Source organism: Plecotus auritus (assembly GCF_963455305.1).
Source record: "Plecotus auritus genome assembly, chromosome: X".
Taxonomy (NCBI): domain Eukaryota; kingdom Metazoa; phylum Chordata; class Mammalia; order Chiroptera; family Vespertilionidae; genus Plecotus; species Plecotus auritus.
This window is the reverse complement of record NC_137784.1, coordinates 71,916,752-71,935,232: the sequence shown is the minus strand read 5'-3', so window position 1 is coordinate 71,935,232 and position 18,481 is coordinate 71,916,752. Positions and strand designations below refer to the sequence as shown.

At 40.4% G+C, this 18,481-nt stretch overlaps 1 protein-coding gene across 1 annotated transcript in view; it reads right to left on the bottom strand.

Annotated features, from left to right (window-relative positions):
• DIAPH2 (diaphanous related formin 2) overlaps positions 1 to 17,793 on the bottom strand; it is a 1,007,470-nt gene extending 989,677 nt beyond the window's left edge. Inside the window, exon 1 of the mRNA XM_080653027.1 lies at positions 17,450 to 17,793. Coding sequence (XP_080509153.1) covers positions 17,450 to 17,581 — 132 coding nt within the window. The 5' untranslated portion in view covers positions 17,582 to 17,793. The remainder of the gene's footprint in view (positions 1 to 17,449) is intronic.
• Positions 17,794 to 18,481: the final 688 nt, after the last annotated feature.

Below are 18,481 nucleotides of genomic sequence, written 5' to 3'. Positions count from 1 at the left end.
AGAGAGAGAGAGAGAGAGAGAGAGAGAGAGAGAGAGAGAGAATTAGCCATTAGCCATAAAAGAATGAAGTCTTGCCATTTGCCACAACATGGATGGGCCTAGAGATTATTGCACTGAGTGGAATAAGTCAGACATAGAAAGACAAATATCATATGATTTCACTTATATGTGAAATCTTTAAAAATCAAAATAAACGAACAAACAAAACAGAAACAAACCATAGATATAAAAAACATTTTGATGGTTGCCAGATGGGATGGGGGTTGGGGAGATGGGTGAGAAAGGGGAAGGGATTAAGAAGTACAAACTGCCCCCATTAGGCTAGCTCTTCATTCCTCAAATTTGCCCTCACTTCCTAGCCCCTGGCAGTTGGCATACTGTTCTCACTATAGGGAATTACCCCTTTCTCTCTCTAGCACTGTTTGTTTAAGGAAAACTCCCAGCACTTTAAGACTCTTCTATTGCCAATCTTTCTATGAAGTCAGCCCTAGTACTCCCAGCACTTTTTACCTCTCAGGTAGCACTTACCACATTCCACCTTGCACCAGAGTTTTGTACACATCAGAGTCTTCAACGCTGTGTTCCTAGGGGGCAGGGACTATTTATTTTAATACCCTAGAAATGCTTAGTACAGTCCTGGGATGGGTTTCTCCAAAACGTTTATTAAATGAGATCAAGTACTGAACAAGAAGAATTTCAGAGCTAGAACTTTTCCAGCTGAATAGTGTGTCAGTAGTAAACTAACTGTATATAGCTCTAAATTAGATGTTTGTGGACAACTCCCAGCCAACTTTTCAAGCTCTATTATTTCTCAACCAACTTAATCCAACAATGATGAAATATGTTAGGATGCATTTATTAGACTCTGAATAAGGTTTGTGATAGGAAGAAAAAAATAAAATATAAAATATGAAGTATATTTTAACATAACAGAAAAAAACATAATAGTTCATTTTTTAATTTTAAATATAGTCTGTTACTTCTAAGAAGAAGGTAGCATGCTACTACAAAATAGCATGTATTTTGGAATCAAAATCAGTTAACCTCTCTGAGAGTCATTCTCTTTATCTGTAAAATGAGGGAAATAATTATACTTACCATACACATTTATGATAAAAATTAAGATAGCGATGTAAAGCTCCCAGAAGAATGCTTGAAACATTGTAGGCACTCAATGTTAGTTCCCTCTCTTTACTTCATTTTTGAGTTAGTGAAAGATGCTTCATATGATCACCCATATTCTGTTACAAAGCAAATTTAGTCATAGCCTTCCCTCCAAGACATGACATTTTTTAATCAATGACCCTTAAAAAAAATACAAGCCTTTACTGAGCTCTCAACTTGTATACATGATGATCCCTCTACTGAGAATGTCCTTCCTTGTAACCTTATCAAACTATTCTTCATTCTCCAAGACCCAGAGTCAAATGTGACCTCTGTGAAGTCTCTCCTCTCCGTACCCAGCACAGTATGTGGCATTTCAACAGCACTCTGCTGACACTTATTATTATAGGACTTTACTTTACACTTGTATGTCCTTTTCTCGCTAGGCCACAAACTCCTTGAGACTAAGACCTATGTATAGTTGTATTTGTACCTTCAGCATGATGCCTCATTCATAATGAGAATTTTGCATGTGGAATGATTGCACACTGTAAAGAACATTTATAATAAGCATAACTGGGAATATGGTCATGCATGCCACAGAATGAACTAGCTCTCAGAAGGGGAATGAGTTGATCATGTCATTTTCAATCAGTTAATATAGATTTTAGAAGTTATATGAAGAAATAGAAGGAAAGTACTTAGAATTCACTGAAAAGAGAAAAAAAGATGAGGTTATTTCAGGAAAATGGGGCAATGCAGCTAATATCTTCACTTAAATAAAGGGCAAATAGAAAGACGGAAAGAAGATAAAATTAGGTAGCCTAACAGTAGCCCTAAATATAAAAAATAAACTTGATCCTGTCAAATTGAGTGAGTAGTCACTGACTTTCACTGGTCAAACAGGGAAGTTAACCTTGTTCAACTGAACCAGAAATCATAAAGGTCAGTCAGTGACTAATATTATAGTAATATAGTCTGGTGGTAAGTGAGGCAAGAGTAAACCTTATGTTGAAAAAGTAAACTGTAAACTCTGTGTGTGTGTGTGTGTGTGTCTTGATTGCTCGGTATGCGTGTCTGTCTTGCTTGTTGTGTGTGTGTGTGTGTGTGTGTGTGTGTATCTGTGTATGTTCAGGGGAGTGACATCAAGTTAATTTTTATTTTCCCTGAAAAAAAGAAAGATTATTAAAACAAAGACTGCCATAAAGAATTCCAGGTTTCAGATGGATCTAAGAAAAATGAATCAACTTTTTGCTGTTTTTAGTAGAACTGCATCATAGTTTGGAAATGTGTTTCACCAAACAATGATAGTGTATAGACCTTAGATGTCAAAGTAGCTGGAAAGGTTTGGCCTTAACTGCATTCAGGTAGCATTTGAAGAGGCATATGATTGCCTGCAATTGTATGTGGAGAAGGGCATATAAGAGAGAAATTTTTGAGATGGGAGGCAAGGAAGCTGTTACTTTGGGCAGTCAACCAATCAAGAGGCAAAAGTTGCCAGATAATTCTCTACCGTGGATTCTAAAATCTGTACAGATGAGTTAAAAGTGATTAGTATCTAAACTTGTTGAGGTATTGTGGAATCAGCAGGTGGAAAAATAGGAAGAGAATTAATTTTTTTGGAGGGCAGAAATGAGATAAGTGATAAAATGTATAGTTTACAACTACAAAATTGTAAACAGTATTTTCCAGCAGATTTCCTGTAGAGGGAAAAAAGGAAATGAAAATAACTTTGGTGGGAGTCAATGAAATAAACAATGCTTCCTTGAAGACAGGGATGATCTGGCCCCATCTTAATATAGAGGAAAGAATAGAATGGAGAGTAAAGAATGGTTAAGGAGCCATAGGAATTTTCATCCTAAAACAAAAAGTCACAGGATCCCAGGCAAGGTTTAAAAACCTTGGCACTACTTACATTTGGAATGAAATAATTCTTGGTCATGGAGGACCGTCTTGCACACTGTAGTATGTTCAGCAGCATCCCTGCCCTCTACTCACTAGATACCAGTAGCACTCTTCCCCATTTCTGACAACCAAACATGACTCCAGACATTATCAAATGTCCCCTAGGAGGTTAAACTGTTCCCCAAAGAGAACCACTGTTGTAAGGAAAAGAACATATTTTGGGGTCAGAGGAATACTACATTCTTCTTTATATGTGTCCAAAACACAAAGCTCTTTGGGTTATATGAGGTAAAAAACTAAAGAAGGATATCAACAACCAGAATCATATTTGGAGACAATATGAATCTGTAAGAATAGGTGAGAGATACTTAAAAAAATACATTTTTAAAAACACTTACCTTAATTATCAGCTTTCCCAGTTATTTTACTATGTTTTTATTGGTTTTAGAGAGACAGTAAGAAGGGAGAGGGGGAGAGAGAAACATCGATCAGTTGCCTCTCACACAAGCCCTGACCAGGGATCAAACCTGCAACCTGGGTATGTGCCCTGACTGGGAATTGAACCGGTGACCTTTAGGTGCACAGGACAACACTCAACCAACTGAGCCTTACCAGTTAGGGCCTCAATTATGTTTATATCATTATGCAGCTTAAGACAGCCTTTACCTTATTTCATATTTATTTTACATACTAGGTAGTTCAATGAAAAGAACCAACATAGAAACTTTAACTCATTAAGGTTAGTGACCATAAGTGAGAAATCACTGAATTTCAGGCATATACTGGTGTATTCATGATCTACTTTACTCCCCATTTTCTAAAGTTAAAGTCCTTCTTTTCCTTTTGGGAGGGATGAATGGTTAAGGCTGAGGAACTAGAACTCAAATCACATTAATGCATTTCCGTATTACTTGGCATTAAACCTATAGTTTAGGGCTCTATTACTTGTCACACATCAACGCAAAAAGAGTTTGTCACTTTCAGCAGCCTAATTAAAAAAGATAGCACTTGGCTGAATATGTCACACTTTTATAGCAGCCAATCTTTAGGCAAAGCAGGCACAGGAAGCAGCAGGAGAAGGTAGGTGGTTCTTGGCACTCCCCTAAACAAAAAATAATGCATATTGTGTACTTGTGTAATGGGAGATTAGCATTAGTTTTTCCAAAGCAGTTTTACTTCACACAAAATTTCACAACAAACAGAAGGGGAATGGGGAGGGGAAGTGAGAAACTAAAAAATGAAGCAGGCAGCATGGCTTGCAATGTTCAAAAGTGACTCTCTTCATGGCTAACATAGAAAGAACAAGTAAGAATTGCATGCAATATGCAACAGTAGTAATAGTCCTTGTGTTGACCATGAAATTATTTAACAGAGGCCAAACTGTCAGACTGGTATTTTTTTAAATTATTTTTTAAATATGTTTTTATTTATTTCAGAGAGGAAGGGAGAGGGAGAGAGAGATAGAAGCATTCATGATGAGAATCATTGATCGACTGCTTCCTGCACGTCCCACACTGGGGATCGAACCCACAACCTGAGCATGTGCCCTGACCAGAAATTGAACCCCGACCTCCTGGTTCATAGGTCAACGGTCAACCACTGAGCCATACCGGCTAGGCCAGACTGGTATTTTTAAGAATTACGTTCGTGTATCCTTAAAATCCACAGCCATATCACTTTTATCCTCATGGTCTTTGCTAACAATGGTTACATATATGACCCACTACTTTCAGACAGTGATTCAAAGAATTTTAACTTTTGTCAGTGGCATTAAAATGAATTGTCCTGAACTCTATCTTCTAAATTATACATAAGCATACTGCAAAAGGTAGGCCAGGTCCAACCATCGCCAGTCTAGAGAACCACTAGGTCTTCAGGTCAAATTAAAGCTACTCTGAAGTTTAGGGTCTTAGGTGCTCTAGAAAATCATGGTTTAAAACAAGGGATTTTACAGTCACACTGGTCTTAAACTCCAAATTCACCACTGTATATCCTTAGGCAAGTTATGTATGTGCTCTGAGCCTTTCTCCTTACCAACAAAATAACAGTTGTGAAAATCAAATGAGTTACTCTCGATGGAGGACAATGTCTATCATCATTTCTGAGCATCCTGCACATTCTTGTTGGGGATGCCAAAACGGAAAGGCCCTGACAACACTTTTCCCATTTCTCAGGGCTTTGTTTGTAGCAAGAAACCCTGGATGGAGTAATGACATCTCCCCTCCCCAGACATAGAGCAGGCTTGTGTCTGATTACTATAAAAGTGATAAATCTGCCAGGCCGGTGTTGCTCAGTGGTTGAGCATCAACCTATGACCCAGGAAGTCATGGTTCAATACCCGGACAGGGCACATGCCCGGGTTGTGGGCTCGATCCCCAGTGGAGGGAGGGGGGCATGCAGGAGGCAGCCAATCAATAATTCTCTCTCATCACTGATGTTTCTCTTTCTCCCTCTCCCTTCCTCTCTGAAATCAATAAAAATATATATTTTTAAACAAGAGGTAAATCCTCTAAGCTCATTGTTCCTCTCCTGTAATGCAACTCACTACCTGTGTAGGGATCCATCCTGATCCATTTCATGGGACTTAAGACCATAGTGCACCAGTGTGTCATAGTGACATTCTGGCTATTGCTTTTGCAATGAATAATAAACTGTGTTTTGTCTCTGATCCAGGAGTCTTGTGTCTTCTGCAACCATCCAGAAAACAGCAACAGGTGGGTAAGCAGGATTAAAACCCAGACCATACATAGTTCTTGACATATATATGCAAGGCAGTAAGAATAGCAACCAGTACACATGAGGGTGTTTATTGAGAATCACCTCTGGGCAGGCTTGAGTACTGTACTTGGTCAGTGAATCAAGGCAAACCACCCAGGAATTAGACTGACCTAGGGCAGAGCCAGCATTCTCTAGGGTCCTGCATATAAAGCATGGTTAAAACATGGATGTTAACTTCACTGAACTGGGCTAACTCAGACTCCCAAAACAGGACAGTAACGTGAACTAGGATTTTCACCCATTAGCATTCAACATTAAACAGTTATCTTTCATGTTTGTTAACTTTCCATCTAACTGAAACCCAGATGTCATGTATTTATGTTAGGGCAGATTCATTACTGCTCTCAATAACCTTTGATTCCCAGTACATTAGAACTGAATGGAACCTGGAAGACTGTTTATTTCAACTCCCTTATTTTACAGAACTGACACCCAGAAAGAAGATAGATAAATTACTTACCTAGAGATATATTTTCAAAGTAGTCACCTTACTCTCTATATAATCTCTTTAAACTGCCAGCAACTAACTCTTTAAAAAAAAAGACTTAATAGGATCAGTTAGATATCCTACTTGCCTATTTCAACTCTATATATAGCATATGAAATACTCTTAGATTCTATAAAATAAAATGTGGAGTCTTGAAAATGTGAAGTAATGGTACTAAGATCAAAATGTAGTTTCTACTCGTTTCTGGCAACATGGTTGGCGACGGGTATGGATGGAAGATGCTTTTAAATACATCTCTGTCACATCCAGTAATTGATTTCACATCCAATGGCCACCCTTCTGCATGTTATTTCTGTGGCCAGGCAATAGCATTCACCATTAATAATATTTGCTGAAACCAGTAAAAACCACAAGGAATCAGATGATCTTCAGAGTCAGAAACACACAAATGCTAACAATATTTAAATGGAGGGGGTCGAAAGCAGGAATTTGTAGCATAACATATCTTGATCCACAGTTAGCTACAATAGAGCTGGTAGAAGAGTGTGGAAAATCAGGCCTGAGCCCTGCACAATTCTGACTTTAAAGTATAACTAATGCCTCAATTCCATTTTATACAGAGATATAGACACTTAAAAACTTAGTATTTGGCCTCAGACCTACTCAACTTACATAAAAATCGAGCCCTTGGATCTCTCAGAAATTCATAAGACCATCTGAAATGGTTTGATGAAGCAAGTATAGGCTTTACTGAGAAAGCCTAAGAATTTAGAGATTAGAGAACATGGGTTGGCCCTGCTTTGATAAAACAAATACATGAAAAGCCAAACCACCAGCATGGATATAATATCCAGGCCATTTTTATTTTTTTACATTGTAAAATTATTCTTCCCTTTAATAGCTTGTTTAAAGATCATTAGCTTCTCAACCAAAGGGGAGGAAAACTGTAAGCTAATGCACTGCCAATGAAAAACAAGCTGTGAGGTCAGCCTAAGAAAAGATTGTTTCTACTCACAAATGTTTTATGTACACACTGACCCTTCTAAAAAACATTGATTTTTGTAATATACTCAGCTGCAGAGCATATTATTAGAGTAAATGCTTCTGCCAAATTTATTTTAACCCATCTTAACTTGCTATATGTTCTGGCCTTATATCATGGGCAATGTATATGAAAATAAATTGAAGTTATGACACTAACTTCCCAAAAATGCAGTCTTATCTGTCACAGTCTGTAACCATGTGAAGCGTGTGGAACAATAATATCAAGAAAATTACTGGAGCCCTAACCGGTTTGGCTCAGTGGATAGAGCGTCGGCCTGCGGACTGAAGGGTCCCAGGTTCGATTCCGGTCAAGGGCATGTACCTTGGTTGCGGGCACATCCCCAGTGGGAGGTGTACAGGAGGCAGCTGATCGGTGTTTCTCTCTCATCGATGTTTCTGACTCTCTATCCCTCTCCCTTCCTCTCTGTAAAAAATCAATAAAATATATTAAAAAAAAAAAGAAGAAGAAAATTACTGGGAAGAGTGCAGAAAGGGAGGTGCCTTAACTAAGAGGAAGTAATGAACAGAGTGAACTGGTAGCCTAGGTCCTCAAGGACACAGGCCTCTACATTTGAGGATTGCAGTAATTTAAAAGCACATGTAGCCAGGTTTAGGACAACATGTTACATAGATATATGCCTTTTTTTTCCCCAGAATCCATGACAAATGGAAATACCTATTCTAAATGAGATACTTAAACTCTGTCCCGTGCCTTGCTAAATTCCCCATCAGGTTTCAGAACAAAATCCATCTGGTTTAAGTGCAGTAGCTAGCCCACTGGCACCTTTGTGTGCATTAGAAAAGGTGGCCCCCTGAAAACATAGTCTTGTGACTGGGCACATGATTTGGTAAGTGCTATGACCTCTATGGTATCTCACCCTTGAGTTGGGCCCCACCATACACAGTGGCCCTGGTCTCTAGCACACATATACTTTATTAAAGTTCAAAATACAAGTGTAAAGTCTACGTAAAGCCTTACTTTCTATATATAGAATCTTCCTAAACAGCTTCAGCAAGCATAAAATCTCAAATGTTTAATAGCATATTATCAGTGATTGATTTCAAAGCACATAAAACACCACCTCCTTAGCTTTCGCTCTCCTGGACAAAACAAAAGGAGGAAAGGCCATCTGTCCAGCCCCAACAATTATCACTCATCTCCTGTTTGGAGGAAAATTACCCACTTGATTGGGTCAGTAAAAGGACAGCCTAGAAGTTGCAGAGTGGAGATGGATTACTAAAAAGTTGAGAAATTATAAGCGTATCACCTCCCAGCACAATAACAGCACTAAATTGCTCTCTGGAAGACAGTGGTTACACAATTTCTTTAGTAAATCTGTGTGGAGAGTAGGCCACTTGCCCAAGTTAATTCTCATACTTACCCACTCCACCCATACCCAGCTCTATCACCTCATTAGTGTAGCCTGGTTTTCAATTTTAACCCCACAAATGTTTAAATAAGGAACTTTAACAATTCAGAGTTCCTCATCCAGATTCAGCAACCTAGAGTCTATTAAAAGGGCTAAAAATAAAGACACCTCAAGTACCAAAATGGCATTTGTATTGAAATAAAAACTAGAGCTGGTAACATAAACTTAGTTGTGTGTGTATCAAAAAGCTAGATGAGCCCTTTACCTAGAACTCAAGAACACATTTCCTTCAACATTGATCTACAGCATTTCTCTGGGAGGAAAATTCTTACACATAAACCCCACCCCACTTGACAAATTGAAAATGAAGAATGCATGATTACCCAACCAGTGAGTAGAGCCAAAAGTCTTAAACTGCTCTATTTCCTATGGCACATAGCAGCTATTCTAAGGAGTATCTCCACACTTATATAGTCAACCTTTCCAGACACTTGTATAGAATTACAGATAGAAGAGCATTTAATTGGATGTGATACTTTATGGTAGCCCTTTATGTAGAATAACTTTGACTATGATTTCACCATTAATTTAAAGCTGTATTTGTTAAAGGAGCTCAGTGACAATGTACATTAATTAGGCACATGTTAGATTAAAATCTAATTATTTTTAGGCCATTGGGGATATTTGATTATGAATTGAGTGTTAGATGATGCCAAGGAATATGTTAATTTTTAAAGATGCAACAGTGACATAGTGGTTACATTTTTTTTTAAGTCAGTAATTTTTAGAGATGCATACTAAGTACCTAGGAGTAAAAGGACATGATATCTGGGATCTGCATTAAATACTTTAGCAAGAAACAAATAAAGGATGGATGAAGCAAATGTTAAAAATCGAGGTAACTGTGTTTATTCTTGTGTTATTATTTATTAATTATTGTATTATTTTCTATACGCACAACTGTATACCTACTTTTGCCTCATCCTGTATGTGGGTAATGGATATGTGGTGGTTCATTAGACTATCCTCTCGACTCTATAGTATATTTGAAATTTTCATGTTTTATAGGCTTAATCAGCCCTTATTACAAAGAAAGTAGAAACTTAATTTTATCTATTACTTTTTAAAAATATATATTTTATTGATTTCAGAGAGGAAGGGAGAGGGAAAGAGAGATAGAAACATCAATGATGAGAGAGAATTATTGATTGGCTGCCTCCTTCACACCCCCTACTGAGGATAGAGCACAAAACCCTGAAACCCGGGCATGTGCCCTTGACCAGAATCGAAGTCAGAACCCTTCCATCTGCAGGCCAATGCTCTATCCACTGAGCCAAACCGGCTAGGGCCCCTCTTTCACTTTTTGGTGGGTGAGAGCAGCTAGCAAGTTAAGGACAGATAAAAATTCCTCATAATTTTGAGCAGATCTTAACCAGAGCTTGTGGATATCTATCACAGAACAAGAAATAAGAATTTATTTTAAAGATTGTGCCCAATGTTTCTTCTCCCTTGGGTGAGTACCAGGATTGCCAGGTGATTGACTCAGTAGCCTTTGGGAAACAATTCAATCCTAATGAAGTCGTAAATTCTACCCAGGCTGCCTAAATAGCCACCTAGAAGCTTGTCACTTGAAGTAGGCACCACACCTGTCAGAACTCTAACAGAAGGAGAAACTGGCAGCCAATTTGCTGGTCTGTATTTAGTAGCAAGGTAGCTTGCTCTCCCTAAAGCAATACAGAAAAGCCTTCATTAAGCCAAAGCTTGTGCAAATGGTGATTAGTAAGAATTTTGTTTTCTACATTTCTTTCATGAGAAAGGCATCAATACCCTTTTCCCCAGGCTGCTTCACGTAAGCAAGCAAGGATCAGGATTCGGTTGAGTGTCTGTCCAAGCTATAGCCAGAGTAAACCATTTAGATTGAAACTGATGCGCCCTGATCAGGTAAATAAGTTTTAAATTAGTACGAGTTGATTTCTTTCCATTAGTTACATTAATAATAAATAGCTATGTGAAAATATGTCTGGACCTTCCTTTGCATGCATCATTTTTTGGATAATCTTCCACATGGGTGTTTTCTACAAGATGCCCACTTGGATAGCAAATATATAGTCATAGTTCAAGTCACCTGGTCATCACCTTAGTTCCTTCAGGCTTGAGGCAAAAATAAAGTATCAAACAGCCAAAATCTAACAAAAGGAACTGGTCTCTTCTGCATGGCAGACTGAATATAGGAATAGGAGAAAGTAGGGTCTTCAATAACAATCTCTATGGTGCTAGAGATAACCAGTAATATTTAGGCAAATGTGCTGGTTCATGTAAATTCACATATATTATGTATGTACTATTTTCAGAGCATCCTGTTATTTACAGTGTTCTTTGAGACCAGGTTGGAGAAGAATATGATTTCACTTCAGTAACATGTTACTACTGAGAGCTAGGTGGATTACAATTATAATTGTTCCAAAAAGGAACCAAAAAAAAAAAAAAGAGAGAGAGAGAGAGAGAGAGATTGAATAATTTTACTCCTTCAGAGTCCCTGAAGCATAATGACTCAGTGTTATTGCTAACTTTGACAATAAAAGTGCTAGCTTTTAAACTTATCTCTAGATCAGACCCCTTAACACATCAGTGACTCAGTTTCCTTATTTGTACAACAGCAGCATGATTCCTGACAAGACAGGTATCATAAATATATAATTTTTAAATGCTTCTAAATCAAAGAAAAGAGTAACCTGGTTCTTTATAAAAAAGTACAGTGACAAAAAAGTTACACTCACATCTTATATTCATTCAATGGAAAAAAATTATTAGTAAAAGGACAGAATGCATAATGCTCTAAGTGGACAAAATAATTGTGGAGAGAATAAGGAATCAATAAATGTATAACCAACCATATTATGCTACTTTATCCTATACTAGAGGCCCAATGCTTGAAAATTCATGCAATAGTAGGCTTTCCTTCCCCCGGCTGCTGGCACCAACTTCCCTCTGGCACCCAGGACCCGGGCTGCTTCCCTCCTCCAGCCGCCTGCAGGCACCCGGGACCTGAGCTGGTTTCCCTTGGGCCACCTGCAGGCACGTGGGACCAGCAGGCTTCCCTCCGTCCCCGGCTTCATCAGGAAGAATGTCCGGAATGATGTCCAGAAGGTGTCTGGTCTAATTAGCATATTACCCTTTTATTATTATAGATAATAAAAGCCTAATATGCTAAGTGTCCAGTTGGCCTTTCAACCAATCAAAGCATGATATGCTAATGATATGCTAAGGCTGTTCAACCGCTCGCTATGATGTGCACTGACCACCAGGGGGCAGACAGTCGACCAGTCGCTATGACATGCACTGGAAAGATGCATCAACCAGTAGATGAGCTTGCTGCTGGGGCCCAGCTGATAGGGACTGAACGAGACAGGCTGCACGTGCCCTGGAGCCCTCCCATGGTCCCTCCCCAGCTGGCCAACTTCCCGCATCCCTCCTCGGCCATGATCATGCACTGATGGGGTCCCTCGGCCTGGCTTGTGCCCTCTCACAATCATGGACTCCTCAGGGGATGTTGGAGAGCTGGTTTCAGCCCGATCCCACAGGCCAGGCCAAGGGACCACACTGGTGCATGAATTCATGCACTGGGCCTCTAGTATAATAATAATGATAGAACTATCATATTGCAATAAATCCATTGGCCATCCAACCACAATACATTTGACTCAGGTAATATAAGGGGTTAACAATAATGCTCTATATATTTGCATAGCAATATACAATTTCCTTATGCTTTCTCAGTCAATTACTGTATTTTAGCTAAACCACTTTGTGAAGCAAATCAGGCAGACATTATCTCAGGACTGGCAGCTATTAATCAAAAGGTGCAAACTTCTGGTGTTAAATGGCTCATCAGAGATCACAAGCAAATAAAGGACTTGACAAACACTGGAACTCAGGTCCTTTGGCCCTCCATTCAGTACTCTTTGCCAATAATATAAAGTCTCCTACTAATAACAATAAAATCTTACTTGGATCATCATCCATTTTGGTACTGTTTCTCTGCGTGGAAGTTCAGGCTCTGATATCAGAATAGTCCAAACAAACAAGGGAGTAAGAGTGTTCTACCAGCCAAGAAGTTTCTTGAATTTCAAAATTGAGAAATGACACAAAACAATGTACAGAACAAGTTCACTTGATGGAGTATGTGCACTAAGTTTAAAAAACAAAGGCACATAAAAGTAAACATTTATTTTTTTTTTAAAGCCTCTTTTCAACAATTTACACTCTCAAAATGTCTGGCCTACAGAGAAAGAATTCCCAACAAATAATAATTTACTGAGTAGTTTTACACCCAAGTGCTCTCCTGCAAAGTTTTCAAAAAAAGGTATACAGCAGGACCCTTGCCAGAAGCACTTTAAAATCTTTGCAGATACAAGATCAGCATATAACATTCAGACTCAAAATAGCTAGGAGCTCAAAATAAAGAAAACTTTCAGTAAGGTGAAGTAATCAGTGAATGTTTAGTGGGAGAATGACAGCATTTTGAGACAGGAGCTGGGCTGTGAACCACAGGTGAGATTTCTAAAGGAGGACCAGAGTGAGCATTTCAGATGTGTTGAAGATGTTCAGGGTGGGTGGCCGGAGAGGCCATGAAATGACAGGAGGAAACTGAGATGCAGAAAAACATTTGGAATAAATGGATGAGCTGCGATTGGAATCCAGGTCTCCAACTACAAACGTCCAATTGTTTTACACCATTCTGCTCTTCCTAATTGGTCTTCTTGCCTCCATTCCAGCACTCCTCTCCAAGAAATTCTCCATTGTAGTGTTTCCTTCTGAAACACAGTTCTGATCGAGTCAATCTCCTGCTTAAATCTCTTAAATGACTTGCTATAGCTTAAATAAAAAAAGCTGAACCTCTAACATGACATACAAATATGCATCATGATCTGTACTCTGTCTCTTTTCTAGTAGGCCAACCATGTGTACCCTTTGTTTCAGCCATTAACACCTGCCCACAGTTCCTTTATTGGACATGCTACTGTTTCTCTGTTTGCGTATGTTGTTCTTTCAACTTAAAATGTCTTTCCCTTGCCTTTTTCAATTAATGGCCTATTCTTCAAGCCTTGGTGCAAATGTCACCTACTATATTAGCCTTTCCTTACCACATTCTAGCATCCATTTAGATTTAGATGCCTCCCCATGATGATTTCACATCCTCCTCCTATGCATGTTCCAATCATTCCTTATCACACAGCTCTTTAATCCATTAATTAACTTCTCTGTCTCCGTTCCTCTTCCTCCCCTTATATCACTAGCCCTAAGAATAATGCCTAGCACACCATATATGCTCAGTAAATGTTTGTTACATAAATGAAATAATAAAGTTCAAAATTTATCAATTAAAATCAAACAGAATTTAGCCAATTAAAAACCAATAACCAAATACTCAGAAAGTTATTTAATAACCAGAAAATTAACTTGTTACTTCAAGTTACTAATTTAACTCTACTATCGAAGGAACCAAAGGCTTCAGGAATCATACAGAAACACAAAGTCAAAACACAAAACACCACAGAATAATAAGCCACTCTACACCACTGTGTGTGTATGAGGGGTGTTAGTTCTACCTTAACACTAGCCTCTCTTAATGGTTAGGTCGATGCCTTAAACATGTGGGATTCAATCATACCCCTTCTAGAGCTCTCTCTAATTCTCGATTTGACAAAATACATCCCATGGTTGACATCAAGATACTAATTAATCTAAGACTCATGCTATTGGAGGAGATGCTACAATCTGGGCCTCACCAGATAGTTACATGAAATACAAGCTCTACTACTAATGCATTATTCAATATATGAGGAATCCCAAATAAGGTTGCCTTCATTAAAAAGAATCAAAATAAAAGGATCATTATAAGGAGGCACAGATACGAATTTTGTTAAATTTGACTGAATTAATCTTAAACAGAAGTCATTAAAGTCCTGAAATGTCTCTCTGAAAAAATTCTCACTAATACCCATCAGAAGCTGAGGATATAAAGAAAAGCATAGTTCTTCAGTATAGAAAACATGCCTACCTTCTCCAGTTTTCAGAACAATGAGGAACTAAAATGAAAACAACAGAATCATAATCCTCAAACTTTATGAATCCACTATACGATAGCTATTGAGTTAATTTTTCTACTTAGTGGAAACTTTCACTTTAGCTAATGCTATACTGATATTGTGTAATTAATTTCTTTTTATCCCCAGGTGAATTATCTTCAATATCAATCAGTCCTGTAGTCAGTGCTATTTCCCAGTAACTTCAAGTGAAATCAACTGGCATTTCCTGTTTCCTCTCCCTCTCCCCCTCCCTCTCCCTCTCCCTCTCCCTCTCCCTCTCCCCCTCCCCCTCCTCCCCCCCAACCCCCTCTAGTAACCCAATAGTTCTTATTCTTCTATAGGTGACAGATGCCTTTGAGAAACTGATGAAGGCTATGGGGCCCAGAAAACTGCATGTACCTACCTACCTACACTCCAGACAATTTCAGGAGTTTAAGAACTGCTGTCCCCCACAATCACCTACACAAATAATTTCTATTACCATATGGCTCCCTTTTATAATCCCACATGCAGATGAACACATGCACACAATTAAGGACTATTATACTGATTAAAAACGTAATACCCAAAATAATAAAACAGTCTAGATAAATCTTTATCTTACTAGCAATATTTTAAGAATTCCATATTAACTTTTACCTAAAAGGCCTTTTGAAGAAAATGTTGAGCACTTCAATAAGACAACTCAAAATAAGGAGTAAGGCATTTATCAAAAGAAGTTTACCAAGTCTTGTTGTTTGGTCAACTTGCTTGTCTCAAAATAGTGCTGAAATATCTTCCTAAATTTGTATTTCTGAACTCTGACACATCTGCTCGTAAAATCATGTAAGGCCCAAATGTTATATTTGAGTAAAAAAATAAAAATTCCCACTGATATAAACACTTGGATTTAAATACTTGTTCTACTACATCAAGCTATGCTCAACACCAAACAGTGTCAGCTAGGAACTGAAAGTGACACCACCTCATAAATATCTAGTTACCTTGTCAAAGCAAGTAAAACATAAAAGATAACACAGGACAAACGGCCAAAGCAAAGAGAAGAATATAATCAAGGTGTTATTTACCAGGAGGCAGAGATAAGTGCTTGCACTTGGGAGCATACTTCCTAAAACTGAAAGGTTCTTGCAGGTTGCACCAAACTATTCGTGGAAACTATCAAATCACGTTTATTTTTGCTTAAACTTTTAATCACTGTTTAAACCACAGTTTTGTGCTGGGTCAAAATTAAAAGGAAATATGACCACTCTTTTACCACAAACTGATAAATTTCAAAATTACAACATCAGAATTTTTAAGTACATTAAACTTTGGTGATACACTCACAAAACTTTTCCAACTTTCATGATGGTGAGGGTACCCATTAAGCCCAACATAGACAATTCACAAAGACCTTGTGATTCAGTTTCTTCACTTGTAGTTACTGGGGTAACAAGACACATCAAGCAACTAAATTCTCAATTTGCCTCACGTTAGGATGGAATTGATGAGACTTTCAAGTTGTTATTTTTTTCTACCCAACCGGGTCCTTTCCCACATAATGGAAGGCTGTATATTTCCTGAAACTATAACACTATGATCACTGTTTTCCAATGTGAAAGGCAAATAGGTGGCAAGAGAAGTTATAGCAGGTACACACCAAATTGGCCAGATGCCATAAGAAAGGCTTCAGTTAAGTCACCCTCTCCTTCCTAATTATAATCAAGTTGCTGGTTAAAACTGAAAACTAGATGAGCAACATGTGGCTTGTGCTTCCGAGCTAGACTAACAACGCTAAGACAGGAATTATCTGCTGAATTTGTGCAAGCAAACCGTTTCCCCTCATGCCACCCGAATTAGAAAGTTTACCAAAAAAGAGGAACCCTTTTTACTGATGAGTAGAGGGAACACTAGTATTTCCCAATGTAATACCGGGCCCATAGATTTCATTCCTCTGCACATGAAGTCAGTGGCAGGAAATGGACTGCTACCACTGGTTCACACACTCAGGACGGTGGGACTTGTGCAGACTGCCTTTGAGAGTTCTGAATCAACTAAGTGGAAGCGCTGGCTGCCTCCACCTATTTACACACGACAGTTGGTGGTACCTCACCCAGCCTCCAACTCCCACGCTCCCCCCACTCTTCCAAAGAAATGTTTCTTGGGAGAGCACATGGGGGGGGGGGAGAGACTCACGTAGGCGTCTCGTAGATTTCTGGTAAAGTGGAAAGACGGGGGGGGGGGGGCCTATGTTGTGTGTTTTTTGTTTCGTGGGATTTTTTATTTTGTAAGTCCGTGGGTGGGCTCCCAAGTATTTGGACTGCAGGGAAGCGCGGTTTCCCAGCCCGGACTCTAAAAGGGACCCTAGAGGCAAAACCCAGCAACTGACAGGGGTGGGAAGGGAATAGAATCGCGCAAAGAAGGTTTGCGCCCACAAGTTAGACAAACAACAGACCCTGCCCAGTACTCGGGGTCTCCCCAAGTTGGGGTGGGGCCTTTCTCCTTCCCAGGCTGACACGAGTGAGAAAGGGGTTAAGTGGAGAAGGGGGTGCTCTTCCGCCCCCACGCCGTCTCCGCGCCTCGGCGTGGCCGCTCGGAGCGGCTCCCCGAGTTGCACAGCGAGGTCGCGGTCACCCTTGGGAGGGGGCCCCGGGTGCCCCCGCGTTCAACGGCAGGAGGATCCCGGGGCTCTCGCTGTCCCCAAGGTCGGCGGGGGCTGCGGGAGCACTCACCAATTTGGGTTTGTTTTTCGTTTCCTCTTCGTTGGCGGCCCGGCTCCCCATGCTCCGCTTGTTGCTCCGGCCCCCACTGGGTTCCTCGCTGCCGCCTCCCGCTCCCGACGCCGCCGCCCCGGGCTGCTCCATCTTTCTCCGGCCCTGTCACCTGTGCCCTGTAACCCCACCTCTCCTCCACTGAGGAAGCCCCTCGGGGTGGTCCCGCGGCCCCACGCAGATTCGGGAGCACCTCTCCCTGGGAGGGCGTGTGTCTGTCTAGGGAGCAGCAGATTTCAGGCCCTCGGGACTCCGGGATCCCAGGCACCCCTGACGCCACACGCCGTTGCCACTACTCGGCGCCGGGGCAAGCCCTGCCCCTGAGCAGCTGCAATTACCACTACCGCCGCCACCGCCCTCAGGGCGGTGTTTAGGGTGGAGAAAGTGCGTGCCTATCTCTTTAAGAGGCCTCCACACACGTGATTCATCAAAGTGCCCGCAGTCAGCGCCTGGGCGCTGAGAACTGCTTCCTACTCCCGGTGCCGAGCCGGCCGGGCCACTGCCACTGAGCATGCCCGGCGCGGTGACTGGAGCCCAAGGAGAGGACTTTAAGCTGTGGTTAAGCACTGATTTCACGTCCAAGGGGCCTTGCGTGGGAAATGGGAGGGAACCAGTCCAGAGAGCGGAGGTGTAGCCCATTTTAGAGATGGGGAAACTGAGGTCTGGGAGGATTCACGTGTGAGTTTCACTGCAGAATCTACCTGAGTAGAAGCTTTCACTGGTGTAGGCCAGAGCACCTTCCCTGGCAGCGGCCTTGCTGGGGCGGGTGTCCTGCTATGCCCTGTGGGAGGGATTGATTGGCAAGGCAACTGGCATCCCTTAGAGCGCTGATGAATTGCCAGTCTGTGTGGGTCAAAGTGGAAAGAGTGGGTGCTTTCTATTGCCATGATTGCATGGCGCCAAAGAAATCATCTTTCTTTATTCCCATGCTGCTGGGTAGTAGAAGCTGCAGGCTTTTTAACCACAGCACCTATAGAAAGCGAACAATTGGAT